Source organism: Paroedura picta, chromosome 2 (genome assembly GCF_049243985.1).
Source record: "Paroedura picta isolate Pp20150507F chromosome 2, Ppicta_v3.0, whole genome shotgun sequence".
NCBI lineage: Eukaryota > Metazoa > Chordata > Lepidosauria > Squamata > Gekkonidae > Paroedura > Paroedura picta.
In genome coordinates this window covers 160,290,309-160,309,254 of record NC_135370.1, presented here as the reverse complement: position 1 = coordinate 160,309,254, position 18,946 = coordinate 160,290,309, and the positions used below count along the sequence as shown (strand labels likewise).

The window sequence follows — 18,946 nt, the reverse complement described above, 5'->3', positions numbered from 1 at the left end:
GGTGACTCTGCCCTACCATCGGACTGCCCTCAGTTTTAGTCTTTCCCACTGATCCTCGGGTAAGCCACACATCCTAGTTGAGTTTGGGTTGCTATATTAATTATTCATGTAGAACCCATTCCCTTTTGCAAAAAAGCAGGAAGGCACCGATTCCTAGCAGTAACCTTCCTCCCTCTTTGTTCTCTCTGTCCTCATGAGAGTTGGGATCCAGAAGGGAGAATTTGTCCCAGTACTGGCTAGTATCCAAAAGATATTCTCTTGGGGGAAGGGATGGCCACAGATACATAGAATGGATAATAGAGATATGGAGTTGACTATTCCTTTCACTAATCAGATTTCCCTTGGTCACTTGAATGTACTAGTCTGTCCTCTCGCACGCTTGTGTTGATTGGAGCTGGACTCTGTCCTCCTGCCAACTTATTCATTCCAGAATAAACTTGCCATAGATCTGTTCCTTACTTTTGTTCTCTGTCCATGAACTTCACAAAGCAAAAGATACCAGCTTTCTCCAAAGTATTTCTTCTTTGGCCAGAGTTCTGCTTCTCTCCCAAGTCCTTTCAGATTGACTCTGTGTCTTTTGTCTTGGATCTCCAGTGGAGAATATAAGTCATTATTATTGTTGTAGATATTTAGGCCCTGCTGTTGTTCCCAGAGGCCTGACCTGGGCTGAATATGCATGGAGCTTTTATTCCAATCCCGGGTCTGAATTCAGCAGGATCCACAACGGAATAAACAAAGTGAGTGCAGAATCAGCCCTGGATGGTCCCGGCTTGTCTGGCTGCATCAGATCTCACAGGGTTGGCCCTGTAGTACTTGGATGGTAGACTACCAAGGATGTCCAGGGTTGCTACACTGAAGTATGCAGTGGCATACTAACTCCCTTTGCCTGGTGCCTTGAAAACCCTATAGGGACGCCATAATCCAGATGTGATTTGACAGCACCTTCTATCAGCATTTCCTCCTATATGATCCCAGAGTGACTGACAGAACCATTCTTTCCTTCAGTTTCTATCCCCCCCCCCCAACCTTGTGAGATAGGTTAGGCTGAGAGAGTATAATTGACCCAAGGCCTCCCCTAACATTTTCTGTGGCTGAGTTTAAATCATTTTAAAACAATTAGACAATAAGCCATTCCTACCTGTTTATGTATTGAAGTAATGATTTAAAGGTATTCAAGGCTTGGGTGGCCTGTGGATTCGAGAACGGTCTGGGCCTGCAGAATGTGTGTTTCCTAATAATGACGGCCATTCTGTTAGTCCTCTGCTTAATAGATTGACATTATAGCACATTAACCTGTTAAGTTTTCAAGCAGCAGGCTACAGAGATATCCCACCAGGAGCATTAATATAGAATGAATATGGATAAAGGAAGCAATGTAGAGCTGGAGGGTAAGCTGAACACCTAAACCAGACACACATCCTCAGACAAGAGAAAAAGGGGGGGGGGGCTTGAACAGAGGCATGGGACCTATACCATGGCTCTCCAAGAACCATTAAATTGGACCCTCCCAATCACAAGAGGTAGTAATGGCAGAGTACCTCTTGGGGGAGGGTGCATGGCTCAGTAGTAGAGCATCTGCTTGGAATGCAGAAGGTCCCAGATTCAATCCCTGGCAACTCCAGCTAAAAGGACTATACAAATGTAAGAGCAGCCCAGTTGGATCAGATCAGTGGTCCATCTAGTCCAGCATCCTGTCACATATAGTGGCCAACTGATTCCACTGGAGGTCTAACAACAGGTCATGGAGACCAAGGCCTTCCTTTGATGCTACCTCCTGGCTCTGCTATTCAGAAGCTTTCTTTGTCTGAGTGCAGAGGCTTCCTTTAGTCACCCTGGCTAGTAGCAGCTCTCAAAATGATACTTGTATAATGTCTTTAATTGTAGGTAGTACTTGAATTGTAAATAATGTAAATATTGTGGATCCAGGTATTTTCATGCCTGGGGAAGGCAATGAGATTAGATGCAGGTGTGTCTCTGCACGAATTTGCTTTTGTGAAGAACAAAGCAGACCTTTAAACTTTGTAGATAATAAGACTAGCAGAAGAAGATTAGCAGCTGTAGAGGGTGTATTTGTTGCTGCCATGGCCCATTACAGTTCAGAAAAATGGGGTATACATTTCACAAAGAATGTACTGAGGAAGATCTTTTGTTATGGGGTTATATTACCCATCAGCAGTGGTGCTTTTCAACTTGGGGAAGCTGCTGTTGTATCTCAGTGTTTAGAAAACACACTTTCAATGGCAAGGAACCCAGGTTCAATCCCCGGAACCTCAAAGGGATTCCTGGTTCATAAAGCCTGCCCCCCCCCCAACACACACATCGAAACCTTAGATCTATGTTTCCTAACCTGTTGGTCCTGACTCAGTAGCGGTTGTGACGCTTGTACAAGTGGGCCCCAGGGTTTTAATGATATGTACATTCTCTGTTTTTTTCCCAAATAGGTCTCCCTACCAACAAGTTTTGGCTTCTTACATGTGCTTCAACCATTTGAATTGAATGAAGATATAGACGGGCAAAGAGTTCAATAGTGTACATGTTCTCATTTTATAACAGTTTCTGTATTTAATATTTTCTGGATACATAAGTCCGTCCGTCCCCACCCTCCCATACTCTGTTCTCTCTTTCCTCCTATCTCAACTGGGAACAATGCAAGCTTGGTGTAGTGGTTAGGAGTGCGAACATCTAATCTGGTGAGCCAGGTTTGGTTCTCCACTCCTCCCCCACATTCAGCCAGCTGCATGACCTTGGGCTCACCACAGCACTGATAAAGCTGTTCTGACGGAGCAGTAATATCAGGGCTCTCTCAGCCTCACCTGCCTCACAGGGTGTCTGTTGTGGGGAGAGGAAGAGAAGGCGACTGTAAGCCTCTTTGAGACTCCTTCGGGTAGAGAAAAGCAGCATTTAAGAACCGACTCTTCTTCTTTTAACTTGGAGAGGTGTATTAAAAAGATTCAGAGCATTTCACCTGCAGCATACTTTGGATGAAGTTTGGCTCCTACATGACACTTACTGGAAATCAGGCTAGACTGCGCCCTCCAGGTCAGGGCTGTTTGTATTTAGTAATACAATAATGGAAATAGTCATGCAATCCTATGGATGGGATTTGGGCTTTTGGACATAAAGCGAAAATTGCAAGGAAAATGTATCTTGCGATATAGCCAACTGTAGGCAGCAACAAATCACCACCTTCATTTTTGGTGAGCTCTGTGGAGACCAAAAGTTGCTATCTTTCATTCACAGAGGGAACTGGGTTCTGTCTTGACACTCTGTGGTGCAGACATCTGCCTCGCTGGGGCCGAAGCGGGTGGGAGGAGGCAGGGAAGCTTCCGCAGTGAAAGTGGATTTCCTTTCTCCACCCTTTGCTGCTTCAGCAGAGCTTGAACGTGCAATGTGGAAGGTGAGGGAGAAGGGTATAACTTTCACTGAACTTTTCACTCTTTTAAGTCTGCAGTTGGCTGAGCCTGAGTTTGCCCTTTCCAAAAATGGATCAGGGTGATTCTCTTGTCACAAAGGGAGGTTTGTACAGTTCTCTCACTCTCTGTCCTTCAGCTCCATTATCAGCAGTAGCAAGAGCTAAACAGTCGAGTAAGTTTTGGCATCCGTGGGAACGGAGACTTTTTAAATGGGTAGGAACAATGAGGAAACACATGGAAGGTTGGACTTAAAAGGAGCACGCAGATAAGAACAAGCATCGTGTAGTTCAGGGGTAGTCAAACTGCGGCCCTCCAGATGTCCATGGACTACAATTCCCAGGAGCCCTTGCCAGCATTCGCTGGGAATTGTAGTCCATGGACATCTGGAGGGCTGCAGTTTGACTACCCCTGGTGTAGTTCCTTGAGTGTCCAGCAAGGATTTGGGAGACCCAGATTCAAATCTCTACTTAGCCATGGAAACTCGCTAGATCACCTTAGGAGGGAGGCATACATACTTAGCCTAACCTACCTCACGGGGTTGTTGCAAGGATAAAATGGAGGCAAAGAAAACTATGTAAGCCATTTTGGGTCCCCACTGGGGAAAAATTCAGGATGCCAGTTATACAACAAACATTTATTCTTATGTTTGCCTACTGTCAAATGGTCTAATTTTATCCTGCTATTCCTCTAGGGCAGAGGTGGCCAAACTGTGGATTCCAGATGCCCATGGAGTACAGTTCCCATGAGCCCCTGCCAACATTGTCATCTGGAGAGCCACAGTTTTGCCATTTATTTATGTTATTTATTTATTATATTTATATACTGCCCTCCCCTGAGGCTCATCCCTGCTCTAGAGGGCTAAGTGGGATGTATATAGGCAGCATTTTCCCATTTTATCCTCACAACAACCCTGCCTGATAACTTAAGCTGACTGGCCCAAGGTCACTCTGTGAGCCTTGTGACCGAGTAGGGATTTCAGCCCAGGTCTCTTAGCCTAACCACTATTCCAAATGGGTTGTACATGCAGTCCCTTGCTATTGTGCATTTCTGATTCTGCAAATATTCAGCTTGCCATCTTTGTCCAACCAGCCCACTTTTGCCTTTAACATCTCTTCATTTGGGAGTGGAGATTCAATAAATGCACCTCTTCTGGGCAAATCAAGGTGGGTCTTGACATCTGACCATCTACTGGTAATGCATCCATCACAGAGCACATGCTCTTGTTTGTGCCAAACCCTAGATTCAGTCCTAGGGACTTTCAGTTAAGCATCTTTGGCCTGTGATAGCAGAACCTTTTTGTGGCCTGGGTCTCCATTCATTCATTCATTCATTCATTCATTCATTCATTCATTCATTCATTCATTCATTCATTCATTCATTTTTTAGGCCACCGCTCCCAACCTGTGGCTCGCAGCAACTAACAAAAGTAAAACAACAATAAAAGCATAAAAACTCCACCCACAACTAATAATCACAGTCAAACCCTCCCTCCCACCCCCTTCTCTCCCCCACTGTACTCAGTCTCCAGAGGTGATGTTTTGGGGAGGCTTTGAGGAAGGGCCAGGTTATCTATCAGCCTGGCCTCAACCACATGTCTGGCAGAAGAGCTCCATCTTACAGGCCCTGCGGAACTGTATCAGCTCCAACAGAGCCAGTAGCTCTTCCGGGAGCTTCTTCCACCAGGTGGGGGCCAGGGCTGAAAAGATAGATGAGGTGGACTGTTGATTACCTTATCTGCCCATATCCTAGACTGTCTTCTGTATCAGAGCAATGATAGGCACTCGGAAGCCAGAAAACATGTGTCTTGCAAGCACTATTTTTAAAGCACGAGCCCCAGTTACCCCTCTCTAAAATAATCTTTCCTGAATCTCCCTTCCCTGTAAAGTCAACGACATTTTTACAGGCAGTGTAACATGATGAGGCATTGCTTTCTCTCTTTGTTTCCGGAAACCGGCTCTTCATCTTGAGGCAGGGTGAGCACAGTAGGTTTTTGAATAGGAGTTTGTGCTTCCATCAGCCAATTACTGCTGAAACATCTTTAGAACCCTCCCCCTACCCATGTTGCTGCTGTATTAAACCTCAGCAGAGCTCTGGGGTTATTTAACTGATGAATTAAAGTTATATCCTACTGTCCTGCTAGACAGACTCTTGAAGTGGCTTCTCATCCATCCAAATGCAAAATAAAAGTGAAAATATGTAACTCAAATAACGGTTGCTAAAGTCCACACCCCAAGACATCTGCTGACCTGGCTGGTGTTGCTACTGCAACATAGGCTATTTCAGAGATGTGCATGCTGACTGAGGTCCATTACTGCCCTTTAGTTATTGTTGGGGATGGGGGTCAGCGGACTGAGGATAATTACAAGTGGGGGAACCACAAGGACTTGTGGGGGGAGGCATCTCATTTCCCCCTGTATGCCCTTCCCCATTCCTAACTTTGCTTTTCTTCTACTCACTTACCTACATTTTATCTGTCCTCCCATTTTCTATATTCATTATTTAATGCATTTAGATGTCATCTTTTCCCACAATGGAGACCCAAGGCAGCTGGTATCTTTCTCCTCTGCACCATTTTGTCCCTGCAATGACCCCGTGAAGTCAAGCAGTCTAAGTATGCGTGACAGGTCCCAAGTCACCAATTGAGTTTCCATGGCAGACTAGGGTTTCTTGAATGGGTGAGGGTTAATTGAATTTTAATATATATTTTACATCTGTTAAACGTTTATCAAGTGATATTGACCATATACGGTCGTATCAACCCACCCCACCCCACCCTCCCAAAATGGGCCTGGAGGGGGAGGAGCCTCAGGTGGGTATGTACACAGCTCTGATTCCCAACCACATTCTGCACGATCGCACCACTTCTGGGGTTTCTGGGAAAGGCTGGACTAGGGATTGGAACCTGCCTCTTCCAGATCCCAGTCTGATACTCTATCCGCTATAACACACTAGCTTTCATGGGGTGGCCCTTGCTGAACAAGCTGGCAGTCCTGGGTGAGTCTTCCAAGTGGGGTGGTAGCACCCCTGGGATTGGAATAAAAGCTGGTGGTTGCTACTGGGCTTGGCTCTCATAAGCCCAAACAGCTCTGGAACGGAAGAGCCTTGCATGCTCCCCTGCCTTTTGCTCTCAGAAACCAAAGCTTGAAGGCTGGCGAGACTTGTGAATTGTGGATGCCTAGGAATGGCCATGGAGGGCATTTGTTGTTTAGAACCACAGGTGCTGCTTCCATTGTTTTGTGGGGGATAGCCCCCTCCCCAAAATATGTGTGTTCTTGTGTTTTAGATTTCATTTTTTCCCCTACAAACCTGGACATTATTCAGGTTTGTAGAAAGATCTGTGATTTGCTCTTGGCCACATTGTGTATCAGATAGGTCGATTATTGCATTGGGATTGCATAGAGCAGGAATGAATTAAAGAGGGAGTCCCCAACCCCAAATTTGCCTGGGAAGGTAACATTCCACAACCCTGGTCTGTTTTATGAGCTGAAATTTCAAACTGAAGATAAAGAATAACAAATCCCTCTGGCTCAGTAACCCCAGGAACGATTCAGCTGCTTTAGGAATGCCCTATGCAGATTTCGGAGAGGGCTAAGCCAGGCTGGCCCTGAACATTCTGTTCAGCAGAAGGAGCATACGCTGCCAGAGAGCTCTGAAAAGACCGCTCAAAAAAGCTCGAATTCTTTTATTTATGACAGTACGTTCGAGTGCCATGAATCTGCTTCTGGAGTAAAATATATAGAATGCACAAATGCTTTGGCCTTAGTAGGCATTTGACATGACAGGTGGTCACAGACACTTGTTAAACTGTTGAATGTTAACCGTTCTGTATTACTCCTTTTGGATCAGCAGTGGAAAAGAATACAGTTCAAGTGGCTTTGTGTGTATTTTTTATAAAGTATTATTTATAAATAATAAACATAATACACATCCCAACAGGCACCTATAAAAGAATCTCAAGAGGTTAGGACAATTATTATTATTATTATTATTATTATTATTATTATTATTTATTTATTTATTTATTTATTTATTTATTTATTTATTTCTAAACCCTGTTGAGATGGTGCCATTGCAAAAGAAAACTGGTGGATAATGAAAGAGTTCTTCACCAACCAGAAGGAGGATCTGTTGTTTAAATGCATGAGGTAGAGAGGTCAAATATAGTTCCACCCTAAAGGCCAAACTACACCTGATGGGATGACCTTCTGTATTTATTCATACACGTCTCTGTTCATATGTAAAATGTGTGTTGTCTTTGTTTTAAACGAACATTAAGTATAAAAGATGTGGGAGGCTAAATTCCCCAGCACCACTTTACAAATGGCACTTCCTTGGTATGTGATTTGTTTTCTTTCCAAGTCCCTCTCTGATACCAGAAGAGAGCCAGCTGGAAGAAAAATACTTAAATTACTAGAGCGTTGTGGATGGGCAGATTTCCTTCCCTTTACCTACACAGTCTGTCTGCTGCTAAAAATAGGCTCTGTCCTTACACATGAGCAGGTGGATATGTGAATGGCCCCCTCCCCCCCTTTCATGTCTAGTGGTCCCCTATATCCAGATCTTGTTTCTGTTGAGGACACCCAGCCATCTGTTCTTCTAATGCAGGGGTTCTCAACCAAGGTTCCGGCACTCAAATCACCAAAATAAGGGGAGGGTGTTTCTTGTGTTGATGTCCACTCAATCACCACACATGCATGAAGACAAAGCATATTGGCCACCATTACACAATTGTTTATCTGCACAAAAGGTACAAAGGGCCCCATTGCACCTTAAATTGTGAAAGTAAAGTAGGTTTAGATGCTGGAGGGGGAGTCAGGGGGAGGAATGTGGAGTCCTCGGGTTTTTTTACTTTTAACTTTCTGTAGTGTTCCCAGAAATCGGACGGTACTGTTATTGTAATACAATGTTGTAATACAATCACATCCAAAAAGTATTTTAAACATACGGGGGGGGGGGGAGGAGAGGCAGATAGTTGGCAGGGTTGATACGTCATCACTTGAGGCGGGAATGGAGGAAGAGGCAGATTCAAGTCCTGAGATCCCTCATTGGATAACCACAAATTGCCTCCCAAAGGGAGGGGGAGAAATTGCGGTTTCTGGGGATTCTCAAACCATACAGCAAACAGGGATTGCATTCAGACCTGTTCCTTAAAGAGTCTGATTTTTGCATAAAATATTTGTTATTCCACAGGACTTTAGGAAGGCCACTACAGCATTTTTTCACAGCTGCAGAAACATTCAAGGGGAAACCTTGAAAGCATGTCTTGTACGAAAGCGGATAAAATCCAAATTGTGGCTTAGATTTCTAGTTTACCACAAAAGTGGCTTAACCTACTAAGCCAATTGTGTGGGGAGAGTGCATTTGCACAAAGATCCCTCCCTCAGCCTTATACCCATACTGGTACTGTATCCCTCGTGTCAGGGTCTTTTGTCCCTATTTCCCCTTCCTTTGGTGGCCTTTTCCCTCCCCGTGTCAGAGTCTGAGAACTGTTCGCTAACTTCTGTGGCAAAATGAACCTTTCTGAGGTGAACATGTCAAATGTGAGAAATTCTTGGAGGGAGAATGTTGAAAAGAGCAGGAAGCAGGAGGCCGGGAATTCCAGCCAAAGACAAACACTGGCTTGTTGTCTTGCTCAGTCGAGGGCCATCAGAAAGGCACACTAGACTTTGTCAGGCTGGTGACAGGAGCTGATATTTCTGTTGAAAAGCTAGATTTCCCCCTCCCCTTCGGTAAGAAGAGGTGGAAATGCTCCAGACTCTCCCCAATTTAGAAATGTTTACCTTCCTAGGCTAAGAATTGTTCCTGGAACATCGAGAACTCGCAGACTACTTAATCCATCTAAGATTGGTCGACAATGATGGTTCTCACTGTTTGAAGTCCCTACCCAGGGAACATGTTCCACATTTAGAAACCTGTTTGCACATGTGGAACAGCTATTTGCTTTCACAAACAGCTTGGGCAAGAAACTCCTTTTGGAGGGGGGGGGGGAGCCAAGCTACATCCAGACCATTTGGATGGTTACCCACTTGTTTTTCTTGTGCTTCTCTGTGCTTTCTGTTGTTTGTCCAGATAATTGCACATCTCTTTGTTCAGACGTGTGAGCTGTGTCATATTTTGCACACACAGTTGTCAAAATCACAGTCCTAGGCTGACCTACTTGTTGTTGTTAGGTGCGAAGTCGTGTCCGACCCATCGCAACCCCGTGGACAATGATCCTCCAGGCCTTCCTGTCCTCTACCATTCCCCGAAGTCCATTTATGTTTGCAGGCTGACCTACTACACAGCTCCATTAAGTAGGGTTTACGCCCAGGAAAGTGCTCTTAGGCTTACGTTCAAAGTGTAAAAGACCCGTGCAGTAATTTCATAGAATCATAGAATCATAGAATCATAGAGTTGGAAGGGGCCATACAGGCCATTCTAGTCCAACCCCCTGCTCAATGCAGGATCAGCCCTAACTATCCTAAAGCATCCAAGAAAAGTGTGTATCCAGCCTTTGCTTGAAGACTGCCAGTGAGGGGGAGTTCACCACCTCCTGAGGCAGCCTATTCCACTGCTGAACTACTCTGACTGTAAAAAATTTTTCCTGATATCTAGCCTATATCGTTGTACTTGAAGTTTAAACCCATTACTGCCTGTCCTCTCCTCTGCAGCCAACAGAAACAGCATCCTGCCCTCCTCCAAGTGACAGCCTTTCAAATACTTAAAGAGGGCTATCATGTCCCCTCTCAACCTCCTTTTTTGCACCTTTACAAGATGAATGTGAACTCTGGAACTCTGAGAGGCTAAACTAAAACTGCCTTCAGTCAGAAGGTTGCAGAACAAGTTTTCCCTTTGAGTGTAGGGATGTAGTAGAACGTTAGGTTCATTCGTTGATGTGAACAATCCAGAATACAATGCCCTTGCTCAAAGTTACATATTGGCAAGGGAAGCTGACAGAATCTAAGGAGAGATTTTATGAACTACATGGAGAATTGTTATCCATTTGTGAGGAATCTGTTGGGAACACATGATGGGGTGAGAGTAGAGATCTTGAACATCTTTTGAGGGGAATCAGGCCTCAGGGGAAGATAGCTGAGAAAGGCAGAGACAGAGCCTCAACAAGAAATCTGGAAACTTTAAGATTATTCTTCCTTCCTTCTTACCACCCTTCAGGGATAGAGATAGGCTTTTAATATTAATTTTAAAAAATAGTTCAGAAAAGTTCAGAAAAGAGTTACAGAAATAAAGAGTTTTACAAATATTTCAGATATTCGTCCCAGTGTTTTTGAAAGTTTTCTGGAAGTCTGTGGTTAACCAAATCTGTTAATTTACTATGGGCTCCATAGTAAATTTCATGCTCCATGAGTCCATGTGGGGAACATGTTGCTTCCAGCCAGCGGCGATCATGAGTCTTGCTGCTGCTGTTGTGTGGGAAAAGAATTCAGCATCCTTTTAGGTATACCTGTTGCTATAATGCTTAGCAACATGTATTTTGGGTCTAATACAAACTTACACTTAAACACAGTTTGCAGTTAATTATGAATTTTTATCCAAAACTTTTTGATCATTTTATAATTCCATCACTTATAGAAAAAAGATCCAATAGCATCTTGACATTTCCAACATTTACCATCGGTTTGTTTGGACCTTAAGTGTCAAAAACCAGCTATAAAACATCTTATACCAATTTTCACACAGTGCTTGGCATTTCATAGAATCATAGAATAATAGAATTGGAAGGGTCCTCATGGGTCATCTAGTCCAACCCCCTGCACTGTGCAGGACACTCACATCCCTATCGCTCATCCACTGTCACCTGCCACCCCCTTGAACCTTCATAGAGTCAGCCTCTCCACCAGATGGCTATTTAGCCTCTGTTTAAAAATTTCCACAGATGGAGAACCCACCACCTCCCGAGGAAGCCTGTTCCTCTGAGAAACCGCTCGAACTGTCAGGGACCTCTTACTGATGTTTAGACGGAATTTCTTTTGAATTAATTTCATCCCATTGGTTCTGGTCCATCCCTCTGGGGCAAGAGAGACCCTCCAAACCCCTCAACATCTTTGTTGCCCTCCTCTGGACACACACTGGGGTGCCCAAAACTGAACAAAGTACTCCAAGTGAGGCCGAATCAGAGCAGAGTACAGTGGTACCATCACCTCCTGTGATCTGGACACGATACTCTGATACAGCCCAAAATCCCATTTACCTTTTTAGCCACCGAGTCATGTTCAATGCTGACTCATGTTCAATGTATGGTCTACTAAGACCCCTAGATCCTTTTTGCACATGCTACTGCCAGGACAAGTCTCCACCATTTTATATTGGTGTATTTGGTTTTTCCTACCTAAATGCAGAACTTTACATTTCTCCCTATTGAACTTCATTTTATTTAGGCCCACTTCTCGAGCCTATCAAGATCATCCTGTATTCTGATTCTGTCTTCTGTTGTGTTTGCTACCCCTCCCAGTTTAGTATCGTCTGCAAATTTAATAAGTATCCCCTCTAATCCCTCATCCAAATGATTTATAAATATGTTGAACAACACAGGCCCCAGGACAGATCCTTGGGGTACTCCACTTGTCACTCTTTTCCAAGAAGATGCTGAACCATTAACAAGTACCCTCTGGGTACGATCTGTCAACCAGTTATTGATCCCCCTGACAGAATTAGGATCTATACTGCATTTTACCAACTTGTCAACAAGAATATCATGTGGAACCTTATCAAAAGCTTTACTGAAATCCAGATAAACTGTCCATGAATTTAATTGGTTTAACATGTTTACACCATAGTTGTTCCCCTTCCTCCATAGTAATAGTCACACCAAAGCTTTGCATCCACTTTGTCATGCAAGTTTTCACTTGTTCAGACTCAGTATCATATTTGAGCAAAAGTTTATAAAATCTGCCCAAAAGATGTGGTTTATCTTGCATTGTCAACTTTTCAAATTCGGTTTGCTCTCTCAAAATTCCTCAGGATTCTTTTAATTCTACTTTCATCTTAGATGTCTATTGCATATAGGTAAGCCAATCTGTGGTTTTCCCCCCTTGATGCATCTGCTGCCAATTTTTCATTTAGGGGAGGAAGGAGTTTTAGACTTAGGGTACAGGGCTATACGTAATACCTATTTTATTTGTCTCAACACAGATATTGTTAATTGTTGCTCAGCTATATATTTCTCTCTTTTTTTAAATGAATGACTGTTTATACAACTAAAGTTCTTCCCCTCTGAAATAGTTGTTATTTAAGGACTCTCTGTATCCATACAAATGCCTTACTTGGCTCACATCTGCCAAAATACGAAGGGAAAGCAGGGAGACACCTGCGTAGCTCTGAATAACTCTGACAAGTGAGATTTGCAAGGTTTCCCCCTTGGTAGTTTGGAACAGGAGGGTGATTCTCGATCTGCAGAAAGTTCTCTGATGAGACAGAAAGGGAAGGTCTGATGCCAAGGCACCTGGAATATATAACTCTAACTCTCAATATGCCAGTGGTAAAAAAGCTAGCCACAGATACGCCAAGGGAGAACAGAAAGAAGTGGATTTGTGAACTTATTGAAGCTTGTGACCTGAGCCACTGAACTGATGAGCATTCTGCTAAATGCCATTTTCATCCTCTCGCCCCCCCCCCCACACCCACACATGCAAAATGGAACCAGAATTTCATTGGGTGACACTGGTTTGGAAGAAGAATCCTTGCATCCCAAGTTCCTGCTGACTAGGAATTCAATCCTAAAATCAGCACAGTTTGGCTTTCCTTGATTCTTAGTGTACCAACTAAAATTATTCTCTGGTGTTGTCATTATAAGGACTACTACATTGGCCCTTTGTTCTCAGCTTTTTAAAGGGACTTAGGGATTCTGCTTGGCATCTGAGAGACACTTGATCAACTACTGCTGAATATTTTTAAAAATCTGGGTGGCTTCCATTTTTGCTTCTTTTTCCCAGTGTAGCATTGTCTCAAGCAATCTGAAGCCATGGGTTACCACACCCTGGGCCCACTGAAAGCAAGCGAGCATCCTATGGCTTTCAGAGAAAGAGGACGGAATACTGTGGTCTGGAATATGTGTTTTTCTTGCCCCCTCCCCTTAATAGCGAACACTGAAATAGAGTTCTGGGGGAGCTTGCACAGTGTGTGGTGATATGTTGAATGTTTTTCATCTGGTTTTGAGAAATTCATTGCTTCCCAACAAATACTTTTGCTCTGTATTTGAATGCCTTTTATGCTGGAGCTGCTGAATTCTTGATATGTACAAGTGAACTCTCTTATTTTTCCTTCCTGTAAATCTTTTACAAGGTAAAAGATAAAGTCTGCATGCTCAAGGAAGTAAAGCTTAATTGTTGCATTTGCATCCTGTCTCTCTCCCTGGGAACTTGGGAGTGGTTGAGGTTAACCTGAAAGTAAACATGCAGTTTCCCCCCCTTTTTAAAGTGCTCTGAGTAATGTTCCTGCAGGCTTCCTAAAAGTCCAGCTTCAGAGAAAGAGAGACAGGCTGTGGAATTACCTCTTGTGCATGCTAAATGCAATAGCCATTTGAAATGCTGGTTCATCAAACAGATTTTCTAGGTTTAATGGTCCGCAGGCTTTTGGGGGCAGGGACCACCAAACTCACACACAGCCTTTGGTCTCTTCAACGTGTTCACTGTATCACCTCCCTAAGGAATTTAGAGCAGTGGCTTGGCAATAAAAGCAATAAAGATTTAAAGGGGGTGGGTGGAGCCTAGCACAGGTAAGGGGTTTCTATAATGGAACTGGTTTATAACCATGATATCTATACCATTTCCCCCTCTAAAAAGTAAGTCTCTAAACTCGATAGGACTCAATACCCGTGCTACTAAAGGGCATCAGTATTTGCTTCCAGTGGAATAAAAGGTCCAGATGCATGTCAGCACAGCACCCCATCATGCAGTTCCATTCCCAGCCTAAAGCAGGATGATGGGGCTGCAATTTAAAGCAGTAAAGGGGCATCCTCTGTGTCCCATCTCCTCCCCCTCCCATTAATCATCACTGTTAGTAGTCCCCGATGAACCTGTGCTCCATGAATCTGTCTAACATCCTGATCAAACCATTTGTGCTCAGGGCCATCCTTACAGCCACCAGCAGTGGCTCCCACAATTTAATTACTTGATAAGTAAAGTGTGTCCTTTCACCTGTCCTAAAAAGCCCTGGACTGTCCAGCCTTTTCTCACAGGGAAGGCGTTTCATCCCTTTAAAGCATCGTGATTGTCCTCCTCTGCATGCTCTCCAATTCCGCAACGAGATTCAAAATTTAAGATGCAGTAAATAGAACTTCACACAGTACTTCAAAGGGGGCCTCACCATCAATGGTGTATTTCAGGTATGGCGTCTGGGGCTCTTGCCCTGGGCACCATACCACATGGGTACACTGGACTCCATCAAGCCCCTGTGGGCAGTGGGAGCTACATCCTCAGACTGACCCATGCCCAGTGACATCTGTCTCAGTGAGTGGAGAATGGCTTGATGGTGTATACACTAGCTGTGGGTGGCCTGACCTCTAATACCCGAGGATGGGTGCAGCAGCTGTCTGTGGCAGACAGAGTCATGCCTGACAGCTGCCCCACATAACCCCACATGGCCTTCCCTCTGGTGCAGACATCAGTGTGGGCTGCTCCTGATGGCTGCCAGTCCTCTGTCCCACTTTCCTGATGGTGGGGACAAGCCAAGGGAATCATAGAATCATAGAGTTGGAAGGGACCATATAGGTCCTCTAGTCGAACAGGATCAGCCTAAAGCATCCAGGATAAGTATCTGTCCAGCCGCTGCTTGAAGACTGCCAGTGAGGGGGAGCTCACCGCCTCCTTAGGCAGTTGATTCCATTGGTGAACTACTCTGTGACAGATTTTTTCCTGATATCCAGTTGGTAGCATTCTATACATAATTTACACTCATGACTCTGCTGCCAACAAGAACCTTTCCCTGCCCTTCTCTAAGTGGCAACCTTTCACATACTGAACATTCCCAAGTCTCTCAGCATTTCCTCATAGGGCTTGGTCCCCCGGCCCCACATCTTCCTTCTTGCAGTCAGAGGCGTAGCAGCAGGACATCAGGTGTCAGGGAGGGGGGTTGGTTTGTGGGTGGGTGTTTCTTTGCGGTGGCCCTGCCTGCAGCCCCTGCATCACCAAGCCCTACCCACCTGTTTGCTGTAGGCTTATAGGGGGGTAGGTATGTACCTGCTCACCGTTGATCTATATAGGAGCATTACAGTACTGGCCATTTTATTTTCAGTTCCTTTCTTAATAATCTTTAGTGATCTTTTCCACTATGTTTACTCACCAAGTTGACCTTTTCATTGCACTGTTTTCACCAAGTATATGCGCCAGATGTTGTGTGCAGGATAGGGATAGGATACTGCTCCATAGCAGACCTCAGCTTTGTATGTATAGGGTCGAAAGGCCAATCCTGGCATCACTACCTAAAAAGGATTACAAGTATCAGTAGGGGCATTTCTTGGGAGTACCACTACCACTTAAAGCAGTGGTCCCCAACCATTGGTCTGGTGACCGGTCCCGGTCCGTAGATCAGTTGGTACCGGACCGCGGCTCCTCCTCATCCTCCTCCCCGGCTGTTGCCTTGAGGGCTGCCCTGCCACTCTGGGGCTCCCCCTCGGCATAGCACTGCGCAGCTGCTGCTAGCAGCGCCGCCCAGCAGGCGGCAGGAAGTCAGGGGTACCAGTGGGAAAGCACGTGGAGCAGGGGCTCGGGCGGCGACATCCCTCGGCAAAAGACTACCCCCACCGCCTGGGCCTCAGTAAAATTGTCAAGCATTGACCGGTCCCCGGTGATAAAAAGGTTGGGGACCACTGACTAAAAGTACTAGTTTTGGTGAAGGTCCGACTGTCTAGGCTGGGTTTATATGTCCTAACCTACTGCACAGGATTGTTAAAAAAATAAAATGGAGGAGAGGAGAACACTGGAAGCCACTTTGTATCCTTTTAGGTGATTTACAAAGAGCTACTCCCCCTTACTTTATATTAGGAACTGATTTTATCCGTTTCTACCTTCAAAATGAGTTTTTCCTGGCTTTCCATGGAATAACTTTGCTTTTTCCTTTTATCTGATTCTTCCAGCTTGACCTCACCAGACCAATAGAAGATCAGGGCCCATTAGACGTGATCATACACAAACTAACAGATGTGATCATTGAAGCTGACCAAAATGACAGCCAGTCATTGCAGTTGGTGCACAGGTTCCAGGTGAGTAACAGTTGGGGTGTTTTTCTTTGGGGTGGGGGTACTTCCATTCAGATCTATGGACAAGAAGAGATTACAAGAAGAAGAGATTTATAGGCAGACAACAAGAGATTAGTGACTTCTGCTTGTTGGCTCCTAATTATGCAGAAACTAATCTGATGCCATTTCTGTAGAGTAGGCTTTGGGTGGTAATGACCTATATGATCATGTTGACCTGCCCACCAAATGGCCAATAATGGACCTGGAGGGGGTGAGAATGGGAGGGGCCCTAAATGGGCGTGTATACAGCTATGCTTCCCAACCACATTCTGCATGCCTGCTCCACTTATGGGATTTATCAAAGCCTGAAGAATGCTTCAGAGGTTTCTCAATGGTAAAAAAGTTGAGAAAGGCTGCTGTAGAGCATTCGTGTCATACACAAAAAAATCCTTCACTTATAGTTACTATTTAATCTCGTGACCTTCAATGAATGAATAAACTTGTGTTTTAACAGCATGGAAATGTTTACTTCCAGGCAGCAGGAATGCACATAACCTACTCCTGCTGTATGCAAAAGCTGGCAGGGGCTCATGGTAATTGTAGTCCATGGACATCTGGAGGACCACAGGTTGACTACCACTGCACTACATCATTCCAAAGAGAATATTCCTCAACCTAGGGTTGATAGCTCCAAGTTGGTGAATTTCTGGAGATTTGGAAGGAGGGTGGAATCTGGGGAGTGGCAGAGTTTGGAGAGGGACTTCCATGGAGTTCAACTTCCAAATTCCTGGAGATTTGAAGGGAGGGTTTGAGGAGGGTAGGGACATCTGACAATATAATACCTAGGTTCCACCCTCCAAGGCAGCCACTTCCTCCACTGAAACTAGTGTTGTCAACCACCAGCTAAGGGATGGAGATCACCCGGAATTACAGCTGTTTTCCAAATGTCAGAGATCAGTTCCTCTGGAAAAAAAAATGACTGCTTTGGAGAGAGACTTAAGAAAAGAGGTGGCAAGAGGAAGAAAGAGTGTAAGAGAAGTAGGGTAGAGGGGAGAAAGCAAAGGTGGGAGGAATGGGATAACCACTTTGCTAGTTATTTGCGGGTTCCCACTTGTCAAATATAATTTTGTGTTCTGCCATGAACATCTTAAGGATTGAGACGTTTGTTCTGTTAATGCAGAACTGCACAGGAAATGGTATGTCCCCCATGATGGAATGCTCCTTTCTCCCCAGTAACTTGTAAATATCACTTCCCCTGTTGTGATTTTTCACTATCCCGTCCCACTGTGTTGGCTAGCGGCTGTGGAGAAACATGGTTTAGGTTTGCAATCCTAAACATTTTGGAGGGAAATGGAGAGAGTATTGTGGAGGGTACTGGCCTTTGAGACGTTCCCATGTTGCACATAAACGGGTAGTTCCCCATAACAATAGCAGTTATTCATGAGGTACTACAGTGTCTGCATTAAAAGAGAAACTGGGTAAGTTTAGGCATGATTCCTTTTGGCCCCATCCGAAATGGAGGCAAGATGGCAGACTTCTTGTTCGTTTTTTCTCACTGGAACCAGTTCTTATTTGGCTTCTCCTCTCCCGCAATGGGCTCCTGCCAGAAGAGTTGATATTTCTTCTATTTATTTGTTTACCTCCCTTGCCTGTCACTTTTTGTATTGTATCTCAGAGGCATGCATTTTGAATTGTAAATCACCTTGAATGCTTGGGCGGAAAGGTGACACAGACCTACAGTAAATAATTAAGCTGGCAACTAAATACGTGTACCTTGTTACCTTTAAGTGAGCACAGTCTATGATTTATTATCTTGGCTATTCCATACATTGAAAAAAGATGTTTCACCCCAGAGTTACCTACGGTGGAAGGGAAAGTAAAATAAAGTGGGAGATGGGAAGGGGCCATTGCTCAATGGTAGAGTATCTGCTTTGCATGCAGAAGGTCTTAGGTTCAATCCCTGACATGTCCAGTTGAAAGAATCAGGTAGTGGGTGATGTCAGAGCTCTCTTTCTGAGATCCTGGACCAGGGTTCCTCAACCAGAGTTTCATGAAGTGTCATGAAGTTGGAGTTAATTCATTTTAATATATTTGTTAAATTTGTTAAATATTTATCGGGTGATACAACTATATATGGTCATGTCCATCTGTTCCCCCCCCCAAAAAAAAAAATGGTCTGGGGAGGATGGGAAGAGGATGGGCCCCGGATGGGCATGTCCACAGCTTTGCTTCCTGGTCATATTCTGCATAATTGTCCCATTCCTGAGGTTTCTGGAAGCCTTAAGAATGATTCAGGGGTTTCTCAATGGTAAAAAAGTTAAGAAGGGCTATTTTTGAGAGTTGCTGCGAGCCACAGTAGAAA

The 18,946-nt window shown here is 44.4% G+C and overlaps 1 protein-coding gene across 2 annotated transcripts in view; it reads left to right on the top strand.

The window, feature by feature from the left end:
- ITPK1 (inositol-tetrakisphosphate 1-kinase) overlaps positions 1-18,946 on the top strand; it is a 166,879-nt gene that overhangs the window by 86,321 nt on the left and 61,612 nt on the right. For both annotated transcript variants that reach the window (XM_077323537.1, XM_077323538.1), the window contains exon 3: positions 16,483-16,608. In XM_077323537.1, coding sequence (XP_077179652.1) covers positions 16,483-16,608 — 126 coding nt within the window. The remainder of the gene's footprint in view (positions 1-16,482; positions 16,609-18,946) is intronic.